This window comes from Leptopilina boulardi, unplaced genomic scaffold (assembly GCF_019393585.1).
Source record: "Leptopilina boulardi isolate dan_hultmark-lab unplaced genomic scaffold, ZJU_Lbou_2.1 LbouV2_121, whole genome shotgun sequence".
NCBI classification, from domain to species: Eukaryota; Metazoa; Arthropoda; class Insecta; order Hymenoptera; family Figitidae; genus Leptopilina; species Leptopilina boulardi.
Window position 1 is genome coordinate 1,131,018 of NW_026137665.1, and position 17,829 is coordinate 1,148,846.

At 29.1% G+C, this 17,829-nt stretch overlaps 1 protein-coding gene across 6 annotated transcripts in view; it reads right to left on the minus strand.

Moving 5' to 3' along the window:
• The window catches only part of LOC127286141 (protein bric-a-brac 1), a 108,732-nt gene that overhangs the window by 25,892 nt on the left and 65,011 nt on the right, over positions 1 to 17,829 (minus strand). The window contains exon 1 of one of the 6 annotated variants that reach the window (XM_051312507.1): positions 8,956 to 9,003. The exons of the other annotated variants lie outside the window; for them this stretch is intronic. Coding sequence (XP_051168464.1) covers positions 8,956 to 9,000 — 45 coding nt within the window. The 5' untranslated portion in view covers positions 9,001 to 9,003. Of the gene's footprint in view, positions 1 to 8,955; positions 9,004 to 17,829 lie in introns of those variants that run through there. 6 annotated transcript variants of the gene reach the window in all.

The following is a 17,829-nucleotide window of genomic DNA, read 5'->3' on the forward strand; positions in this document are numbered from 1 at the left end:
TACTTAGGGTTCAAGGGCATCGCCCGACCAATTATCCCAGACTAATTGATGTGCAAAAAAAAAAAAAAAAAGGAAAAAAAAATGCAATCCGTGATTCTCAGTTCCTGTCTATATATGTATGTCTATTCTCTTGACTTGTCGAATATATAATAAACGAATTATATACTATTTACTTTTATATTATTTTTAAAATATATACAGTTAGTAAGAAATTCTCAATAAAAAGCACATGCGCCATAACTTCAAGTTTTCAAAAAAAATTTATTTTCGGATATTTTGATAACTTTTTTCATTTTTGATAACTTTCTCTTGAAGTTTTTCATACAGAAAAATAATTTTTTTTTCTGTTTTAAAGAAAATTGTACCTTATATGGAGAAATAATTTATTACCACGTCAACTGAGGTTATTTTGGTGCACATAATGTAATTTGTAAAAAATTGAAAATTTTTTTACTAAATTTGAAACGCATTAACAATATATGAAAATACTTATTTCAATCTGAAACTATACGTTAAAATTTATCAAGAAGGCAATATTCATTATGAAAATAAGAAAAAAGCGTTTTGACAATAGAAATGGTACTGCCAACTTAAATAATAGCGCTAAATTTGAAAATTTATGAAATTAATTATTATTTAAATAAATAATAATTAATATTTTTTTACTTGAAAATTATTTAATATTCGTACTGGTAATGAAAATCTTTCTGAAATATTATAGAAAAAATAATTGTAATTCAAAATCACTCTGGAAATTTTCTGTGTGAATATTTATTTTGAAATATTAAAATTTGACACGCCTTGTCATAATTCTCGTACAACCGGTAGACTAAAAAAAAAATTATTATACGAAAATTCATTTCCTAATAATAAGTAAAACAAAAACTTCTGTACTTCGATTTTATATATATATATATGTCTCACTTTTGTGACAGAAAATTGCAAATAATTCAATTATAATTTTACAAAAGAAACAGCAACTTTTTAAACATTATTTCCAGAATATTTGTAGTTCAAAATTTTCATACTAAAAAAAAATTAAAATTAATAATAAATAAATAAATAATAATAATAAATTCAAAGTAAAAAACATCAATAAATTCTCCATAATTCGTAAGAAAAAAATTTTTACATTATTTAATCAACAAAAACAAATTTTATTATAGTACAAACTCTTAAGAAAGAGAGAAGCGAAAACTTATAAATTGCGAGCAATTAAATAAGAAAAAATTTATTTCGAAATAAAATGAAATACACTAACCTTTATTTATGTTCATCACATAAGATTTAAGTTAAGTTCACAATCACAACACTTGAAAATTTTTAATTATTTTTATGGTTCAAATAATTATCAATAATTTATTTATTATAAATGAACAAAATTTAAGCAATGCACGCTTGATAAATATTTCTAATGCGTTGTCAATTAATGCAATTAATAATTTCCTATTACACAATATCATAATCGACATATATAACATTTGTAAACAAACAGGGTTGTGAAACAAGAGCCCAAAATATGTTCGTCCAAAGCAGAGTTGGGTAGGATTGAAATTCGCTTTGGACGAACATATTTTGGGCTCTTGTTTCCCAACCCTGTTTGTTTACAAATGTCATATATGTCGATTATGATATTGTGTAATAGGAAATTATTAATTGCATTAATTGACAACGCATTAGAGATATTTATCAAGCGTGCATTGCTTAAATTTTGTTCATTTATAATAAATAAATTATTATTGATAATTAGGGTAAAAGGTACAGTGACCGACACCCAGACAGTGAACGACACCTGGTATTAAAAACGATAATAACTATAAAAATAATAATATTTAATTAAATATCATTAGTAAATTAATTAATATACAATATTTAAAAACTTATACAGTTTATACAAAATTTTATATGTTTATATTTTCCTCAATATTTAATACTTTCTAGAAAACTAACCTAAAAAAATTTGCTTTATTGATTACAAATTTTATAAATATGAAAAAATTGTTAAATAATTATATTTTAAAAGCAACTTTTTTTGTACATTAAGTCTGAATAATAAAATTTATGATAATACTAATAAATATCATGTTACTTAAATAGAAGTTTAAATATTTTTTATTTTATTAAAGGGTGTCGTTCACTGTTTTCATACCATACATTTTTAAATTAATATTATAAACTCTTATCAAGGTGTTTTTTAATTTTAAACTTGTGTACTATAAATTTTAACCCAAATCTTTTATTTAAAATTTATTTTATAACTAAATCTTTAATAAATTACGATAAAATGTCATTTAAAGTTGAAAGTATGCCCAGGGTGTCGGTCACTGTACCCCTTACCCTATTTGAACCACAAAAATAATTAAAAATTTTCAAGTGTTGTGATTGTGAACTTAACTTAAATCTTATGTGATAAACATAAATAAAGGTTAGTGTATTTCATTATATTTCGAAATAAATTTTTTCTTATTTAATTGCTCGCAATTTATAAGTTTTCGCTTCTCTCTTTCTTAAAATTCATAATAAAAGTATTTTTAATATCTGAATATTCAGTGCAGTGAATAAATTAATTAATAAACTTATCAATAAGAGCATGCCAGCCATGACAGTTATATTTTGATACCAATTCAGGTATCAAAAAATGATCCCATATTCTGGATCATTTCATGAAAATGATTCAAATATTTGGATCAATTTGATACCTTATATCGAATCAAACCGTTGCATGAGTTGATCTTAATTCTTGTATCAATTTGATACACACAAGAAAACTGTGGCTGCAGCAAAACAAAAGTCCCTCTTTGAACTTAAATTATTTTCATTCTCCATTTCTATAAAATTAAATTTTTACTTAGTCCACGTGGACATTTACTTTCACCCCCCTCCTCCCCACGTGGACAATCGTGGATTTTTAGCGAACCCCCCTCTCCCCAAAAACTGTCCACGTCCCAAGAAGCACGTAATATAACCTCAAAATATCAAGGTAATATTACATGTAAGATTCGTAATATAACGTTGTAATATTACAGTAATCTTACAGTGATCTTAAAATGTCCGCCTCAAGGTAATATTACCGGTAATGTTACTGTAATATTACGCGCTAATATTAAGGTAATATTACAGTAATATTGCAGTAATATTATACCGTAATATTAAGGTAATATTACAAGAGAATATTACAGTAATATTATGGGAACATTTCTTTACGAAAAAAATCTACCCATCCAGGGAATCGAACCCGGAACTCAAAGCCCACGAGTCCAGAGTTTTACCGACAAGCCAAATTGACTTATAATATATTTACGTTTTTTATGCTTTATGAATAACTCAAATCAGTCTGTAATATTACCGTTAATATTACAGTAATATTCCCGGTAATATTACCTTGAGGCGGACATTTTAAGATAACTGTAAGATTACTGTAATATTACAGCGTTATATTACGAATCTCACGTGTAATATTACCTTGATATTGAGGATATATTACGTGCTTCTTGGGGTGGTATATGGACGACCCCAAACGTATCATATGAATTTTTCAAAATTTGTCCACCATATTGGATCGGCCATTTTGAATTTTAAAAAACTAACATCTGATTAAATGAAGTGAATTTTCGGTTATAATTAAAATTCTGTAATATAAAAAATCTGTTTAATGAAAATTCTGCAAAATAATAATTCGAACAAATAAAAATTTGGCTCAATGAAAATTATTTTTAAAACTCATATTTATGCGTCTCAATTTTTTACAGTGTATATATTTAAATTAAAAACTCTTTTTTCTAAGTGTATATATAGAGAACAGCTATATATACATTAAAAAAAAAATTGAATGATCATTTCATTCACATTAAACTATAAAACAAGTCTGACATTGAACAAATGAAATTGAGAATAAAATATATATATATATATAAAAAAAAGGAAAAGAAAAAAAATGAGGTGAAAGATACGACAGGGAAAATCAGTGAAGCGAAGTGGTGCGGAAGTCCTTATTCTTCGAGAAGAAATAAGGGGGCGATTGGGCGAGAAGTCCAACAGGTGTAAGTTGGTGAAAAGATCGAGCGTGGCAACGAATTACGAGCAGAACGCAGGAAGAAAGAAAAAGATGAGGGTGGTTGCTTTTCTCGAAGGGTGGACTGTACTACTGTACGGAGAGAGAAAGAGACTCGAGTTATATAGTAGGTAACTTGTGTCTTCTTTACACACACACACACACATATACATTTCAACAAGTAGGTGTGAAAGTAGGAGACTACATGAAGCCACGAGGTTCACAAGACACAGGAGAAAAGATAAAAAAAAAAAAAAGAAAGTGAAGATGGTAGCAAAAGAGAATTGCAAAAGACGATGGTACGGTATAGTACAACTCCATAACGGAATTGATAATGTAATGGGTATATCGCGAGTACATACCATCTTTTTTCTTCTTTCTTTTTCTTCTTTACTATACAGTGATACATAAACTCACTTTTTCTCAATGACATCAGTACAACTTTAACCACGTGATTTTAACAGGAAAAAAAAATTACAATTCTATTTATTTCTGGGGAAAAATGTTGAAAAATTACTAAAATTAATTTTTTAAAATTTTTATTTAATATAGAATTTCATTATCTAAAATTTACATTAAGCCGAATTTTTCTTTTCTTTAGAATTACTATTTAACAGATATAATTTCTGTTTAACTGGTTTTTCATATTAGAGAATTTTTACTAAACCGAAAATTCACTTAACAGAATTTTAATTTGATCTAATTATTTTTAATTTTGTAAAACTGTCATTTGTTAGAATAAATATTCGGCAGAAACAATTCGACGTAGATTTTAAAATTAACCAAACAAAATTTTATTGGTTAATTTTAAAATTCGCGCCCAAAAGTTTTCTGGCGGAAGTTAATTCAAACAAATTACAATTCTGAGAAGTGGATTTTTGGTTAAATAAAAATTCTCCAATGTATATAGAAAATCGGTTAAAAGGAGAAATTTGATCATAAAATTAATTTAAAAAAATAAAAATTCGGCTAAAAGAAAATTCTATCTAATAAAAATTCTAACTTTATTTTAGGCATTATACTCATTTGTCTCTTAAAAATCCCGCTGAAATTTTTCCGCCAAGTGTATGATCCGATATGTGACAGTTCTATCAAATGTAAATTCGTCATTTTAACAATTTTATATCAATTGACAATTCGGACAAGTGAAAGTTCGGTCAAATGAAGTTTCGGTGAAATAAAAATTCTCACACTTAAAAATTTAGCTAAGTAAAATTTCTGTTAAGTGAAAATTGGTATTCGAAATAATTTAATTTTGTTCGAATAGTTTATATTTTGTTTTAAATTTCAACAACTAGAATATAGAGTTAATAATATAATATAATATAATATAATATAATATAATATAATATAATATAATATAATATAATATAATATAATATAATATAATATAATATAATATAATATAATATAATATAATATAATATAATATAATATAATATAATATAATATAATATAATATAATATAATATAATATAATATAATATAATATAATATAATATAATATAATATAATATAATATAATATAATATAATATAATATAATATAATATAATATAATATAATATAATATAATATAATATAATATAATATAATATAATATAATATAATATAATATAATATAATATAATATAATATAATATAAAATAATATAATATAATATACACTCAGAAAAAAAATTCGTTTGAAGCAACCAAATTTTGGTTAAATCATCAAAATAAATGCATTGATATACAGTTAACCAAACATTTGGTTGCATAAATCAAACGTTTATTTAGCTCAATCAAATTTTTTCTGTGTTCAAAAAATTTATTAAAATAAACCAAACAGTTATTTAGATCAAATAAATATTTATTTGAATTAAACAAATTTTGTTTAAACTAACCAAAAAATTGGATAAATATAAAAAAATGGTATTTCGTTCAAATATATCTTTTTTCTGAGTGTATGTAAATTTTAATAGTAAATAATTTTAAATATAAAAACATAAATGTTAATATAGTAAAAATTAATTTTTCCCCTTTCAGGCAAAATATTTTGCAAGAAAGATATATTCAAAAAAAGAAAATTTGTGAGAAAATACAAAACTTAAATTTAAGTACTGTAAAAAAAAGTGATGGAGAATTAAAGATAATAATGTATACATTTCTGCACTGTCAAAATGAATTTGTCTGGTATAGTAGCAAAGCGAGGGATAAATTTAATTGAAATGGAATTACGAGCAATCTTTTTCTCTCTCTCCCCCTTTTAATATATACGTCAGCAGAAAAATACGAGGTTTCGAAAAAAAAAAAAAAAATTTCTTTCTTTTTAAGAGTTTTTAAATAAAATATCGCCTTCTTTTATCAGTTGTTCTGTAATTAAATCATTATAATTTAATAATCTAAAAACTGTATAATATAATTTATATTGACTTCAGCAATTTTTTTCAACAAAGTATTATATAAATAAAATGCAAAAATTTTTTAAAAATTGATTTTCTCAGCATTTTTTTTTTATATTGTCAACACAACCGGTTTGCTGAAAATTCAGACGCTGTGTTAAATTTAGCAGGATTTATAATATATTTTAAGGTATATTACAATTTTTAATATTTTTCGTCATCAATTTTTTTTTAGACTTTTCACAGAAAATTATAAGGTATTAAAATAAGCTGCAACGCTTATTATTTTAATCCAATTTTGCTTATTTTAATACCAAAATGGATTAAAATAATAAGCGTTGCAGCTTATTTTAATGCCTTTTAATTTTCTGTGAATTTTTATCATTTTCAACAATCAATCGTATGGATTTTGAAAGTTTTTCAAAATAAAAAATTTCTAAAATGGTGAAAAATATATTTTTTAAATTTTGAAAACGTAAAATCATTTTTAAACCCTAAATAATGTGATTTAATGCAAAAAAAAAAAAAATTGAAGAAAAAGTCGTTGAAGACGGTCACAATAGAAATAAGTAAAATATATAAAGATAAAATTGCCATATATATTTCTAAAATAAACCTGATTTTTAGTGCGACTAGTCTTTATAATAAGTTGTCAGTGAATAGAACGAATGTTTACGAAGGTAGAGGTATAAGAAGGGTTGATAATGTGAACTACCCTCTGCTTCTTAGACGCTTCCGAGGGTCCTTAAAAAGTCGCAATGTCGCTACTCCTCATTCGAGAAGGGTGAAAACTGACTTTTTTTTAATACATATATACGTATGTATGAAAACTGTTTTTAAACACATGCCTTAGAATTAAAATGTATTTTATAGATGTAAATTATTTAGAAAATCCAACAAGTATTTTTCTGTCTGTACTATATATTTTCAAAATTTTCAAAATTTCATAGCAAAATACTGCCAAAAAATTAATTCAATTCAAATAATAATAATAATAATACTATTTTTATGTTTTTATTAAATAAATATTTATTTCGATTATTTGAATCAAGTAAATTTCTTTGTATGATATGCAAAATGTAGATATACAGAATTTTTAGAACAGAAGCTTTTTAAAAATGAAAATAATTTGAGAGGGAATAATTTGCATAACCAGTAAACTGACAAATATATCTATTCAACGGTCATGAATCAACTCAAGAAAATTCATCGAATAAATTATATGATGGCTATATACATTTGCCAACAAATTATGTTCATTTATTTTCATGAATTTGTTATACTCGTTTTGAATATATTATATTAATAAATTTCAACTATAAACCAACATTTTTACTATTATTTTTCAACGAAATTTCTTTTCTAAAATTAAATTTTACTATTTTTTTGTATTATAATATTCTCTCTAAATCTGAATTAGTAAAAAAGTTTACTAATTTAAATTATAGTGACTCACTTTTTGCTTCTCAATAAGTAAAAATTTTACTAATTATTAGTAACTTTTATTAACAATTAGTAAAATTTAATTAATTCTAAAGCAAAAAGTGAGTCACTAATTTAAATTATAGTAAACATTTTTACTAATTCAGATTTAGAGAGTTTCTAATAAGATACAAAAATTATGGAAAAAAAAAAAATTTTAATCCTTTATTTTTTATATATAAAGAATCATAAAAGTGAAAAAAATTATTTAGAATAAAAAGTAAAATTTTCTTGCAGAAGTAAATTCGATCGGGAAGGTAAGAAAAAATAAAAATTTCATTATATTTAAAGTTACGACTTTTCGATGGTGTATGGTTTTTACCATTCTCTTGAGGGTAATTTATTTGAAAAAAAACACACAAAAATTAATAAATATAAATATTAATAAGAATATTGGAATATTAAAATTTAAATTACAATACAAGTCAAAGTTAACAAAATTAAAAAAAGTTAAAATAAAATTCAATTTTTTAAATTATATAAAATTTAAAAATTCCATATTTGTATATAAAGAATCGTAACAGTGCGTATACAAAGATATTTATTTTTTGTAATTTTGATTTATGTAAAAAATGCAAATAGGGTACTGCTGAATAAAATTCCGCACTTAATTTATCAACAACGAGAAATTAATAAATATCCTTTTGTGTCTGTAATTAAAAAACTCTGCCTTAAATTCTTCCTATATCTATATACCGGAATTCTTGTCTTAAACTCAAATGCTGACAGTTAAAAAAAAATTTTCTTTTAAATAAATATTACATTATTTATAATCATTATTACTATTATTATTATTATTATTATTATTATTATTATTATTATTATTATTATTATTAAACATTAAAAATTAAAATGGTCACAATTTAAAATAACGAACTTTTTCAACAAAACCATATACCGCAGTTTTTGATCAAGAATAAACGTTTACTAAAACAGAACAGAAATATGTTTTTAAAAATATTTCAATCATTATTAGTAGAGAAAATTGAAAAAAAAATTGAAAAAAAAATCTGAAACCTGAAATATCAGATAATCAGTACCAGACATAAAAATGTCTCGGGGTCAGCCTCCATCAAAGAAATCATACATTTCACTCGTCTCCCTCTCTCTCTCTGTCTGCTATTTCACGCGACAAATAAAAAAGGTTTCTCAAAATTCTCCCTTCGAAGATTCTCGATGGTCCCTCGTTTCACGAAAAACCACACGTTTTTCGCGTCCATCTCTCCGTCAATAATAATAATAATAATAACAATTAGTACCGCCGCTTCATATGTCGCGTAATCACAATTTTGCCCAAAAGTAAACTGATGAGAGAGAAAAAAAAATTGAAGCAAAACAAAAAAAAAATTGCACATCACTATATGTCTGTGTACACACGTGGGGGGGAAAAGAGGGGGATTTGTAACACACCGACGCACGGAATCCGCGACACTTGGCACCACCGCGAGAGAGCGTATATAAGAACTATATATATATAAGGATGAGAAGAATAAGCAGAGAAAGAGAGGTGAGAAGAGAGTAATATCGTTTATCACTCACCTGGCACTCCTCCGGTAGTCGTAAGATCTCTGCGCGTAGGAGGTGGGTGAAGAATATGGAACCAGAGTGGGAGGGAATGGGATAGAATAATAACAAAGAGAGAAAAGAAGAAGAAGAAGAAGAAAAAGAAGAATAATAGTAATAGGAGACAAGAGATGAAAAGAGTGAAGATAAGAAAAAAAAGAGGAATAATAGGAACAATAAATGAAGAGTTACGGAGATAAAGAAAGAGTGAGAGAAAATAATGGTTGATAGGGGGGAGGGAGAACGAGCGAAATTGGTGAAACGGAAGAAGAAAGGGTTTTAGAGGGGGGAGGGGGTGGGGGAGAAGTCACGAGGAGGCAGTAGCAGTACCTCGTGAGAACGGAGATGAGGACACGACAAAACGAAGGCTACTACAAAGGCACGAAGAATATTGGTGGTGGACGAATAACAACAACAACGAACGACGACGAAGAAGACGGCGGTGGCGGCGACGATGATGACGATAATTCCTGGCAGGGCCCGCTCTCCACCGCGGCGAAGCCCAACGAAAGTGAAATGGCATTAGGCTCTCTCCCGAGTGTGCGGAGGGCGAACGGCATTCGGAGGACGCCGGGAACGATGCGAAGTGGTGGCAGAGGAGAGGGTGGAGGACGCGGCGCGAAATTCGCCGACGCGACAGACAAGGATAGATAGAGAAAATTGTGTGCCCCCCAAAACAGAACTGAGTCAGCGCGCGCGAGAGAGAAAGAGAGAGAGAGAGAGAAAGAGAGAGAAGGAAAGGATATCCGCGCTCAACGAGGGACAGAGAGCGAGTGAAGTGAACAGCGATTTAGAGCGAGTAAGTAAGAGTGTGTTTCGCTCGCGCGAGAGGGCTGGGGGCGAGACCGGCAATCGTGAGGTGGAGGACGACAAGGGGGGAGGGAGGGAGGGGAACGCAGCCACCAAAAGTGGGGGACGAGACCGACGGGATGCCGGCGCGGGAGGGTGAAAAACATTGGCGTAGTCAAGGGGCACTGTACGACGACGACGACAACTTGCCTCCCCCTTGAAGAGAGCCTCGACAATCCTCTCCGTTTCCTATAACTTCCCAGGGGGCGACAGGATGTGATTGATTATCAATTTATTCTTCGTTATACATATATATATGAATTCGCGGAGAGAGAGAGAGAGAGAGAGAGAGAGAGAGAAGGAGAAAACTGGTGGTCACGCTGAAATTCGTTATATGATGGACAGCTATTGAGAGATTTCTCAACGAAATATCTCGGCACTTTAAATTGAAAAAAAGTTTTGCTTTCAATATTTTTTTCTATTTTTGCCATAATGACTCATGTGCAAAACGTATATATAATGCGTCAACAATGAGTGACTATACACCGCAGTGAGAAGAGAAACATTGTCATGCGAAAGTGAGAAACTTTTCTCATCGATGATTGAGTGAAATCAAGGTTGCCAACCTAGAAGACGTGTTGGTAAGGTAGGTATTGAATAGTTTCTTGATAAAAAATTCAATACCTACCTTACCAACACGTCTTCTAGGTTGGCAACCTTGATTTCACTCACTCATCGATGAGAAAAGTTTCTCACTTTCGCATGACAATGTTTCTCTTCTCACTGCGGTGTATGAGTGACTATATACACCTCAGTGAGAAGAGAAACATTGTCATGCGAAAGTGAGAAACTTTTCACCTCTATGAGTGAGTAAAATCAAGGTTGCCAATCTAGAAGACGTGTTGGTAAGGTAGGTATTGAATAGTTTCTCAAGAAAAAGTTAAATACCTACTTTACCAACACGTCTTCTAGGTTGGCAACCTTGATTTCACTTAATCATCGATGAGAAAAGTTCCTCACTTTCGCATGAGAATGTTTCTCTTCTCACTGCGGTGTATTGGGATCTGACATTCGTACACATGCCATCTGGTGTTGAAAAATGTAACCAGTTTTGGATAACTGTTTGTGTCACTTGCAATTGTAGTTCCGCTGTCATTGTTAATTATTTTATCATTATGAATGAAGCTACATTTTTACCGCGTGAGAAATCTTCCTGCAGAATTAAGTGTTCTGTGAGAGGCTGTGGCAGTACTGTAGCGAAAAATTTAAGCGTAATTTTCCATAAATTTCCGAAACCAAAATTACACGATTTACACCACACTTTATAATGTGCCCCGCTTGCAAAACGCGTTCACCTTAAATAAATTTTCGTTGAGCAGGATTTGTACCTGCCCATGCGCAAATACTGTCCATAGAAATAAACATTTTCTGCATCCCATGTTATTCCCATGTAAATTCACTAAAAGTGTTACCCAATTTACGCCATATTGCTTTAGGCCCCGCCCCCATGTCAGATCCCAATAGTCACTCTATAATCACTCAATAAAAAGATCGTTAAAAAGAAAAAGTTCACATGGGTATACACAGTCACATGCATAGAGAAAAATGGGATTGTTGTGTAAACAATTTTTGGATTGTTATGTCAGTAGATTTGTTGATTTTACAATTCGAAATGTTAATATTACAATTCGGATTGTTGTCAATACAAATGTATGTTGTTTTAACAACAATACGAATGTTTTTTTGTTCAGTTTTCAATTTCGTACAGTTGCAGAAGCAAACTCTCTGGATGGAACAATCCGGATTTGTTCAGATTTGCTTTTATTATTAGTTTTTTTTTTAAATGATAAAGTGCTGTTAAATAATGAATCCGGTTAAAGTGAGAAATCTATTGCAAGTGTGCGGTGAATGGATGAAGAGACAATTTCATCGTTTATCGGTAGGTTATACTCGGTTACTATTGAACATAACCTAGCCTTAAAAAATACAAAATGTATATTAAATATTATTTAACAACAAATTTCAACTCAAAATAATTTTTTCAGGTCAAAGAATTTGATTCAGATGCTGTATGTTCCACAGATTTTAATGTAAATGAAACTATGGTGATATATGACCTACGAAAATCTGCTGTCGATTATTTTAGAACTCTCTAAATCTGAATTAGCGACTATTCGCTTTGAATTAGTGACTATTCGCTTATTCTTAGCGCAGAGTATGCAGCTGGGAATAAGTGAATAATTACTCATTGAAAATTCGCTTATTACTATAGCGAATAGTCGCTGATTGCCAGCGAATAGTCGCTATTTTAATCAGCCCAGAGTATTCAGCTATACGAATAAGCGAATAGTCGCTGATTCAAATTTAGAGAGAAGGCGAAGAAACTGAAAAAATTGTATTAGACGGGCAATCAAAGCTTTGTTAATACAAACAAATTGTATTGCCGATTTAACAATTTAGTTTTGTTATTTCAACTGTTCCATAAAAATTCTCTTTGTTCATCAAACAATTCTGTTTGTTCACCGAACAATCCCATTTTAACAATTTCTTTTGTCCCAACAACAAATAGAACTGCTGGTTCTATATTGACAATCCGGAATTGTTGTGTGAACTTAATTTTTAGTAAGCACAACAACTCATTTTTTCTCCGTGTGGAATATATTAGCAGAACAGATTTCAGCCACTGAAAGTTAAGTCTCCAGCGGAAATGTTCACTTACCGCAAGAGACTGTTTTTTTTTTTGATTGGTCAACTAATTCACTATTCTGCTCCATGTGACTAAACCCTATATAAAGGACTGAACAGAAACATAACTGGAATCGCAAACGCAACCGGAAGAGCGAGTTAAAGAAAGATAGACATGCTGTTTGTCCTTCTCTAACTCATTCTTCCGGTGGTAGTTGCGATTCCTGTTAAATTATTTCTATTCTACGTTAGCCTTCAGGTATTGCATTAAGCACAACTAATTTTCGAACGTGCTGCATGAGATAGCAAAGGACAGAATATCTCTATCCTTTTCTCATGTATCACATATTCGCGAACAACTTTCAATTTTACGTTTTCTGCACTCATTTTAATTGTGATTTTTGGTGCTTGTAATTCAAAATCTTTTATATATTACTGACAATGTGAAAATTTTAATTAAGAATTAATAACGAATAACTTCATATGATATAAATATTTCTTCATAATAGTTGAGACAATGGACTTTTATTTTGATGGCCGCAAAATCTACTGATTTAATAATTAATTTTAAAGGTTATGTTATATACAAATTACTGATTTACATAAGTTATTTTCTATTGCTTGCATATTCACTAATTATATATTAGTAAATTTCAAAAAAATAACTGAAACTTCAGTTGAAATGAAAAGTACTGATTGAATTAGTAAAATTTCTACTGATTTATAGATTTACTATCCGCGAGAAAATTCAAGGCCCCTGAAAAATGATAGACTTTCACTTTGAATAATCCTTTAAAAAAAAATTGCTAGGAAAAAACGGAAACAATATTTCGAAAGCTTAGAATCTCTCAAGCTTGTATACTTTAGGCCGTTTCTACAAAAAAAAATTTTCTTTATTCTGACAGACGCAAAAATAGATCAAAATGCACCATATTTTTTGTTACTGTAGAAATTACCTGACATTTGCATGACACTTTTATATGAAAATCTTCATTGAAAAAATTTGAAAAAAGTATCATTTATTCATTAAATCCTTCGGAATAAAGCCATTTTTAAATTTCAAAAAAATATTAATTATTATTGTTTTTATTGTAGAAAAAAAGAAGACAGTGTTATCTCTCGATCTACTACTGGGTCGATTTTATAATGAATCAAATTTCTGTGCATAAATATATTAAACCCAAAAATTAATTCAATTTGTTGGAAAAAGTGTAATTATCGTTTTGTTCGCGATTTTGGTCATTTCTGTAGACAGTTTTTTTTCTAGAAACAGAGGTGAAAAAGGGTAGCGGTAGGGTAAAAATTTTCTTGAATAGAACTATTAAGCCTGCCATAAAAAAGATCCCGGCCAACTCCTTTGCCTGGACTCAGAATTTTTTTCACGAATTATTACACGGGTTTACAGTGAAATTGTCACTCTAACAAAACGTATTTTTTTCGATTAATATGTGTTTTTTGAGTAAGAAAATCATATTTAAAATTTTTTTCCCTCGTTCAATTTTTTTTTAACAGCAACCACGAAAACCCCCGAGTACTCATTTTGGTGTACTCAGCTCTAATTACTAAAATTTTGTCCGCCATATTGGATCCGCCATTTTGAATTTTGAAAAACTGACCTCGAATTCGTAATCAGCGACCCTGAAAACCCCTGAGTACTAATTTTGGTGAGCTTTGCTTAACTTAATTTTATACAAAACTGATATAGATCGAAATCACTTGAAAATATATTAAAAGTGAAAAAGTATACTTTGTTCAATAAATCTAGTGTAGAATTGTCATTTTTTATCCGATCGAGGTCTATAAAGGCTTAAAAGTTTCGTTATTAAATATATTATTAATAAAAAATTAAAAACTTGCCTTTTTTTGATTGTTTGACTTTGAAAAAATTAGCGAAAGTTAGACGAATGTCTAAAAATCATTAAAATTTGCTTGAAATTTGATTGACTGTAACTCTGACAATTTTAAATGGATTTTATTGGTTGACCAATGGTTTGAAAGGTAATTTAATTATCTTTCAAATAGTGATTTATTTTTTACATTTGGATTAACTGCTTTCTCTACCGGTGACTTTAAGTGACGTCACATATGGAAAATGCAAAATTTGCTGTTACAAAAAAATTGCACGAAAGGAAAAAAATTTTAAATATGATTTTCTTACTCAAAAAACACATATTAATCGAAAAAAAAAATGTTTTGTTCGAGTGACAAAAAAAAATTTGAAATTTGTAAACCTGTGTTATCAGTAGAGAGTGTATTTAAAAGTTTGTGTATATTACGGTAACAGAAAAATGAATATATTTAATATTTATTAATTTAACTTAAATATGAATTCTTGTATGTATATGTACAGCGCTGTGATTATAAATATGTATGAAACGTAAGCTAAAAGAGTCATTGCTTCGCAATGGGTATTTTGACCCTTTCGATTGCAGTACATATATGCAAATGCATTTAGGAAGGTGTAATACCTTGGTAACGAATCATCGTAAGGAATATATCTATCTGAGCATATATATATATATGTACATATATATATGATAGTTTAACGTTTAGTTTAGCCTGTAATTCAGTCTTTTCTGATTACGCCACTGGGAGGGAGGACACCAGTCTGCGGTGCTTGGGAGTGCGATGCACGAATATGTCTGAGGAATCACAGACAAAGATAGTGCGAAAACGAGTAAAAGGGAGTTGGGGAAGCGTGCCAGTGACGTATCTATCATCGCAAAAGGTGGAGTGTCTGTAGTTTGCATCAATGAACACATTGTGACATTGACATTATCACAAATCAACATCCACACCCACCCATCTCACTCCCCCCCCTTTTTTTTACTTTCCATTTTTATCACTCTTAATGCACATTACGTAGGCTGAAAAAAGGAAGTCAAAAGATGTCATTCAGTTTATAATAGTATAATTAAAAAATAAAATATTTTATATAATTCAATAGAGCAAATAACGAACCTACTAGGTTTGGAAAGATAAAACGTTCCTATCGCTGAAAATAGATTCTTGATAATTTATTTCAAGTTAGTATATTTTTGGGTTTGCTATTTGTAAAATAATCGTATTATTTTACTAAGATCTAATATTTTTTTTAAAACTAAATAAAAATTAACGATTCGTATATAAAGGTAAAAAAATTAATTTTAAATTCCACTTGTATCAAATGCAGACCCACAGCTTGTTTTCCATGGAAGAGTTTTACTAATTTGACATACAATAATTACTTTTGTAAATATTGATGAATTTATGTAAAAATTTTACGAAACACTTTCAAAATACATCGAATAAATAATATATCGAAATATTTAAAAGTTTTTCAAATGTATATACATTCCTTTATATATAGATACTGCTTGAATTTTTTTAATATGCAAAATCCATAAGAGGATTAAGTGTTGGATGAAATGAAACCCAGGGACCGTGTGTGTGTGTACTTTATAGTGACTAGTTTTATTTTTAGCCAATAAGACCAATTGAAGAGTTCCCGCACTTTTCGCGAGGGCCCAAGCTGGCGTCAGTACGAGACTGGAACCGGGCCAAAAGAAGGGTGAGAGGAACGGGGGTTGAACGAAAATCGACAAAGAGAGGGACTCGTATATAGGAGGGAAAAGGAGAAAGAGGGACAACAACCAAAGAGAAGCTTGTCGAGCCGAAAGGTATGCGGGCGACAGAGAGGATCAATCTATCGGAACTTGTGAGCGAGGGACGACGAGAAATATCCGTGCGACGAAGAGACTATGTTCTTTGGCCTGTTGTCTGCACGGGACTTTTGCTTATCAATCTGATAGTATTCGAGAGAGGCTTATATGTATAGATATAGTAACCTAGACAAAAAAAAAAAAAATTCTTAACCTTGCCAGACAGTACCACAGTTAGTAATAAATTTTTTCTATACATTAGTTAAATTTTATATTGCTAATAGAATTTATGTAATTCATCTTCTTTTAAAAAATTGGAAATCATTACAAAATATTGATAAATATACTTTTTGAGATCGAAACTGCCAGGTGCTAGGAAAAGTCACGTTTAGTGCTTTGCCGGTCTGACAGACCGGTATATAAAATCCCCCATTACAGAAAATTATAAGGTATTAAAATAAGCTGCGCAACGCTTATTATTTTAATCCAATTTTGCTTATTTTAATATCAAAATGGATTAAAGTATAAGCAAAATTGGATTAAAATAATAAGCGTTGTAGCTTATTTTAATGCCATTTAATTTTCTGTGAAATAGCAACTGAAGTTTTATGCTGTTACGTGTTACGAAAATTTTGTTACCATTTCGGACTTTTCCGAAACATGTATCAACATAAAAATTCAGTTGCGTGTATGAAAATTTTGTTACAGTTTCGTAATTTTCTGCAACATGTAACTGCATAAAAGTTCGGTAATACGTTTCTTAAAATTTTGTTACAGTTTCGTAATTCTCATGATTGTTGCTGAATAAAATTTTAGTATCACGTAACTAAAAATTCATTACTGTAATAATATTTCCAGTGATGCTTTAGTTACTTTTATCTAATTCAAATTAAAGTGCGTACTAGTAAAAATCCTAAAGCTACACTCAAAAAAATAAGTAGTAGATTTGACTACTTTTTAACTACCCTGTATAGTACAATAGGTCCTCAACTCAATTTTAAAAGTTGTATTAACTACTAAAAAGTAGTTAAAATAACTAAGAATGTAGTTGATATAATAAGATTTTGTAGTTAGTTTTAAATTCTAACTACATTTTTAAGTTAATTGTACTACTAATTTTTAACTTCTTAAGAAATAATGAAATTAAACTACACAAACATTGTTAAACTAACTAGGAAAGTAATTGCTTTAACTTCTTTTCACTTAACTACCCAAAGGTAGTTGAAGATTTCGGAA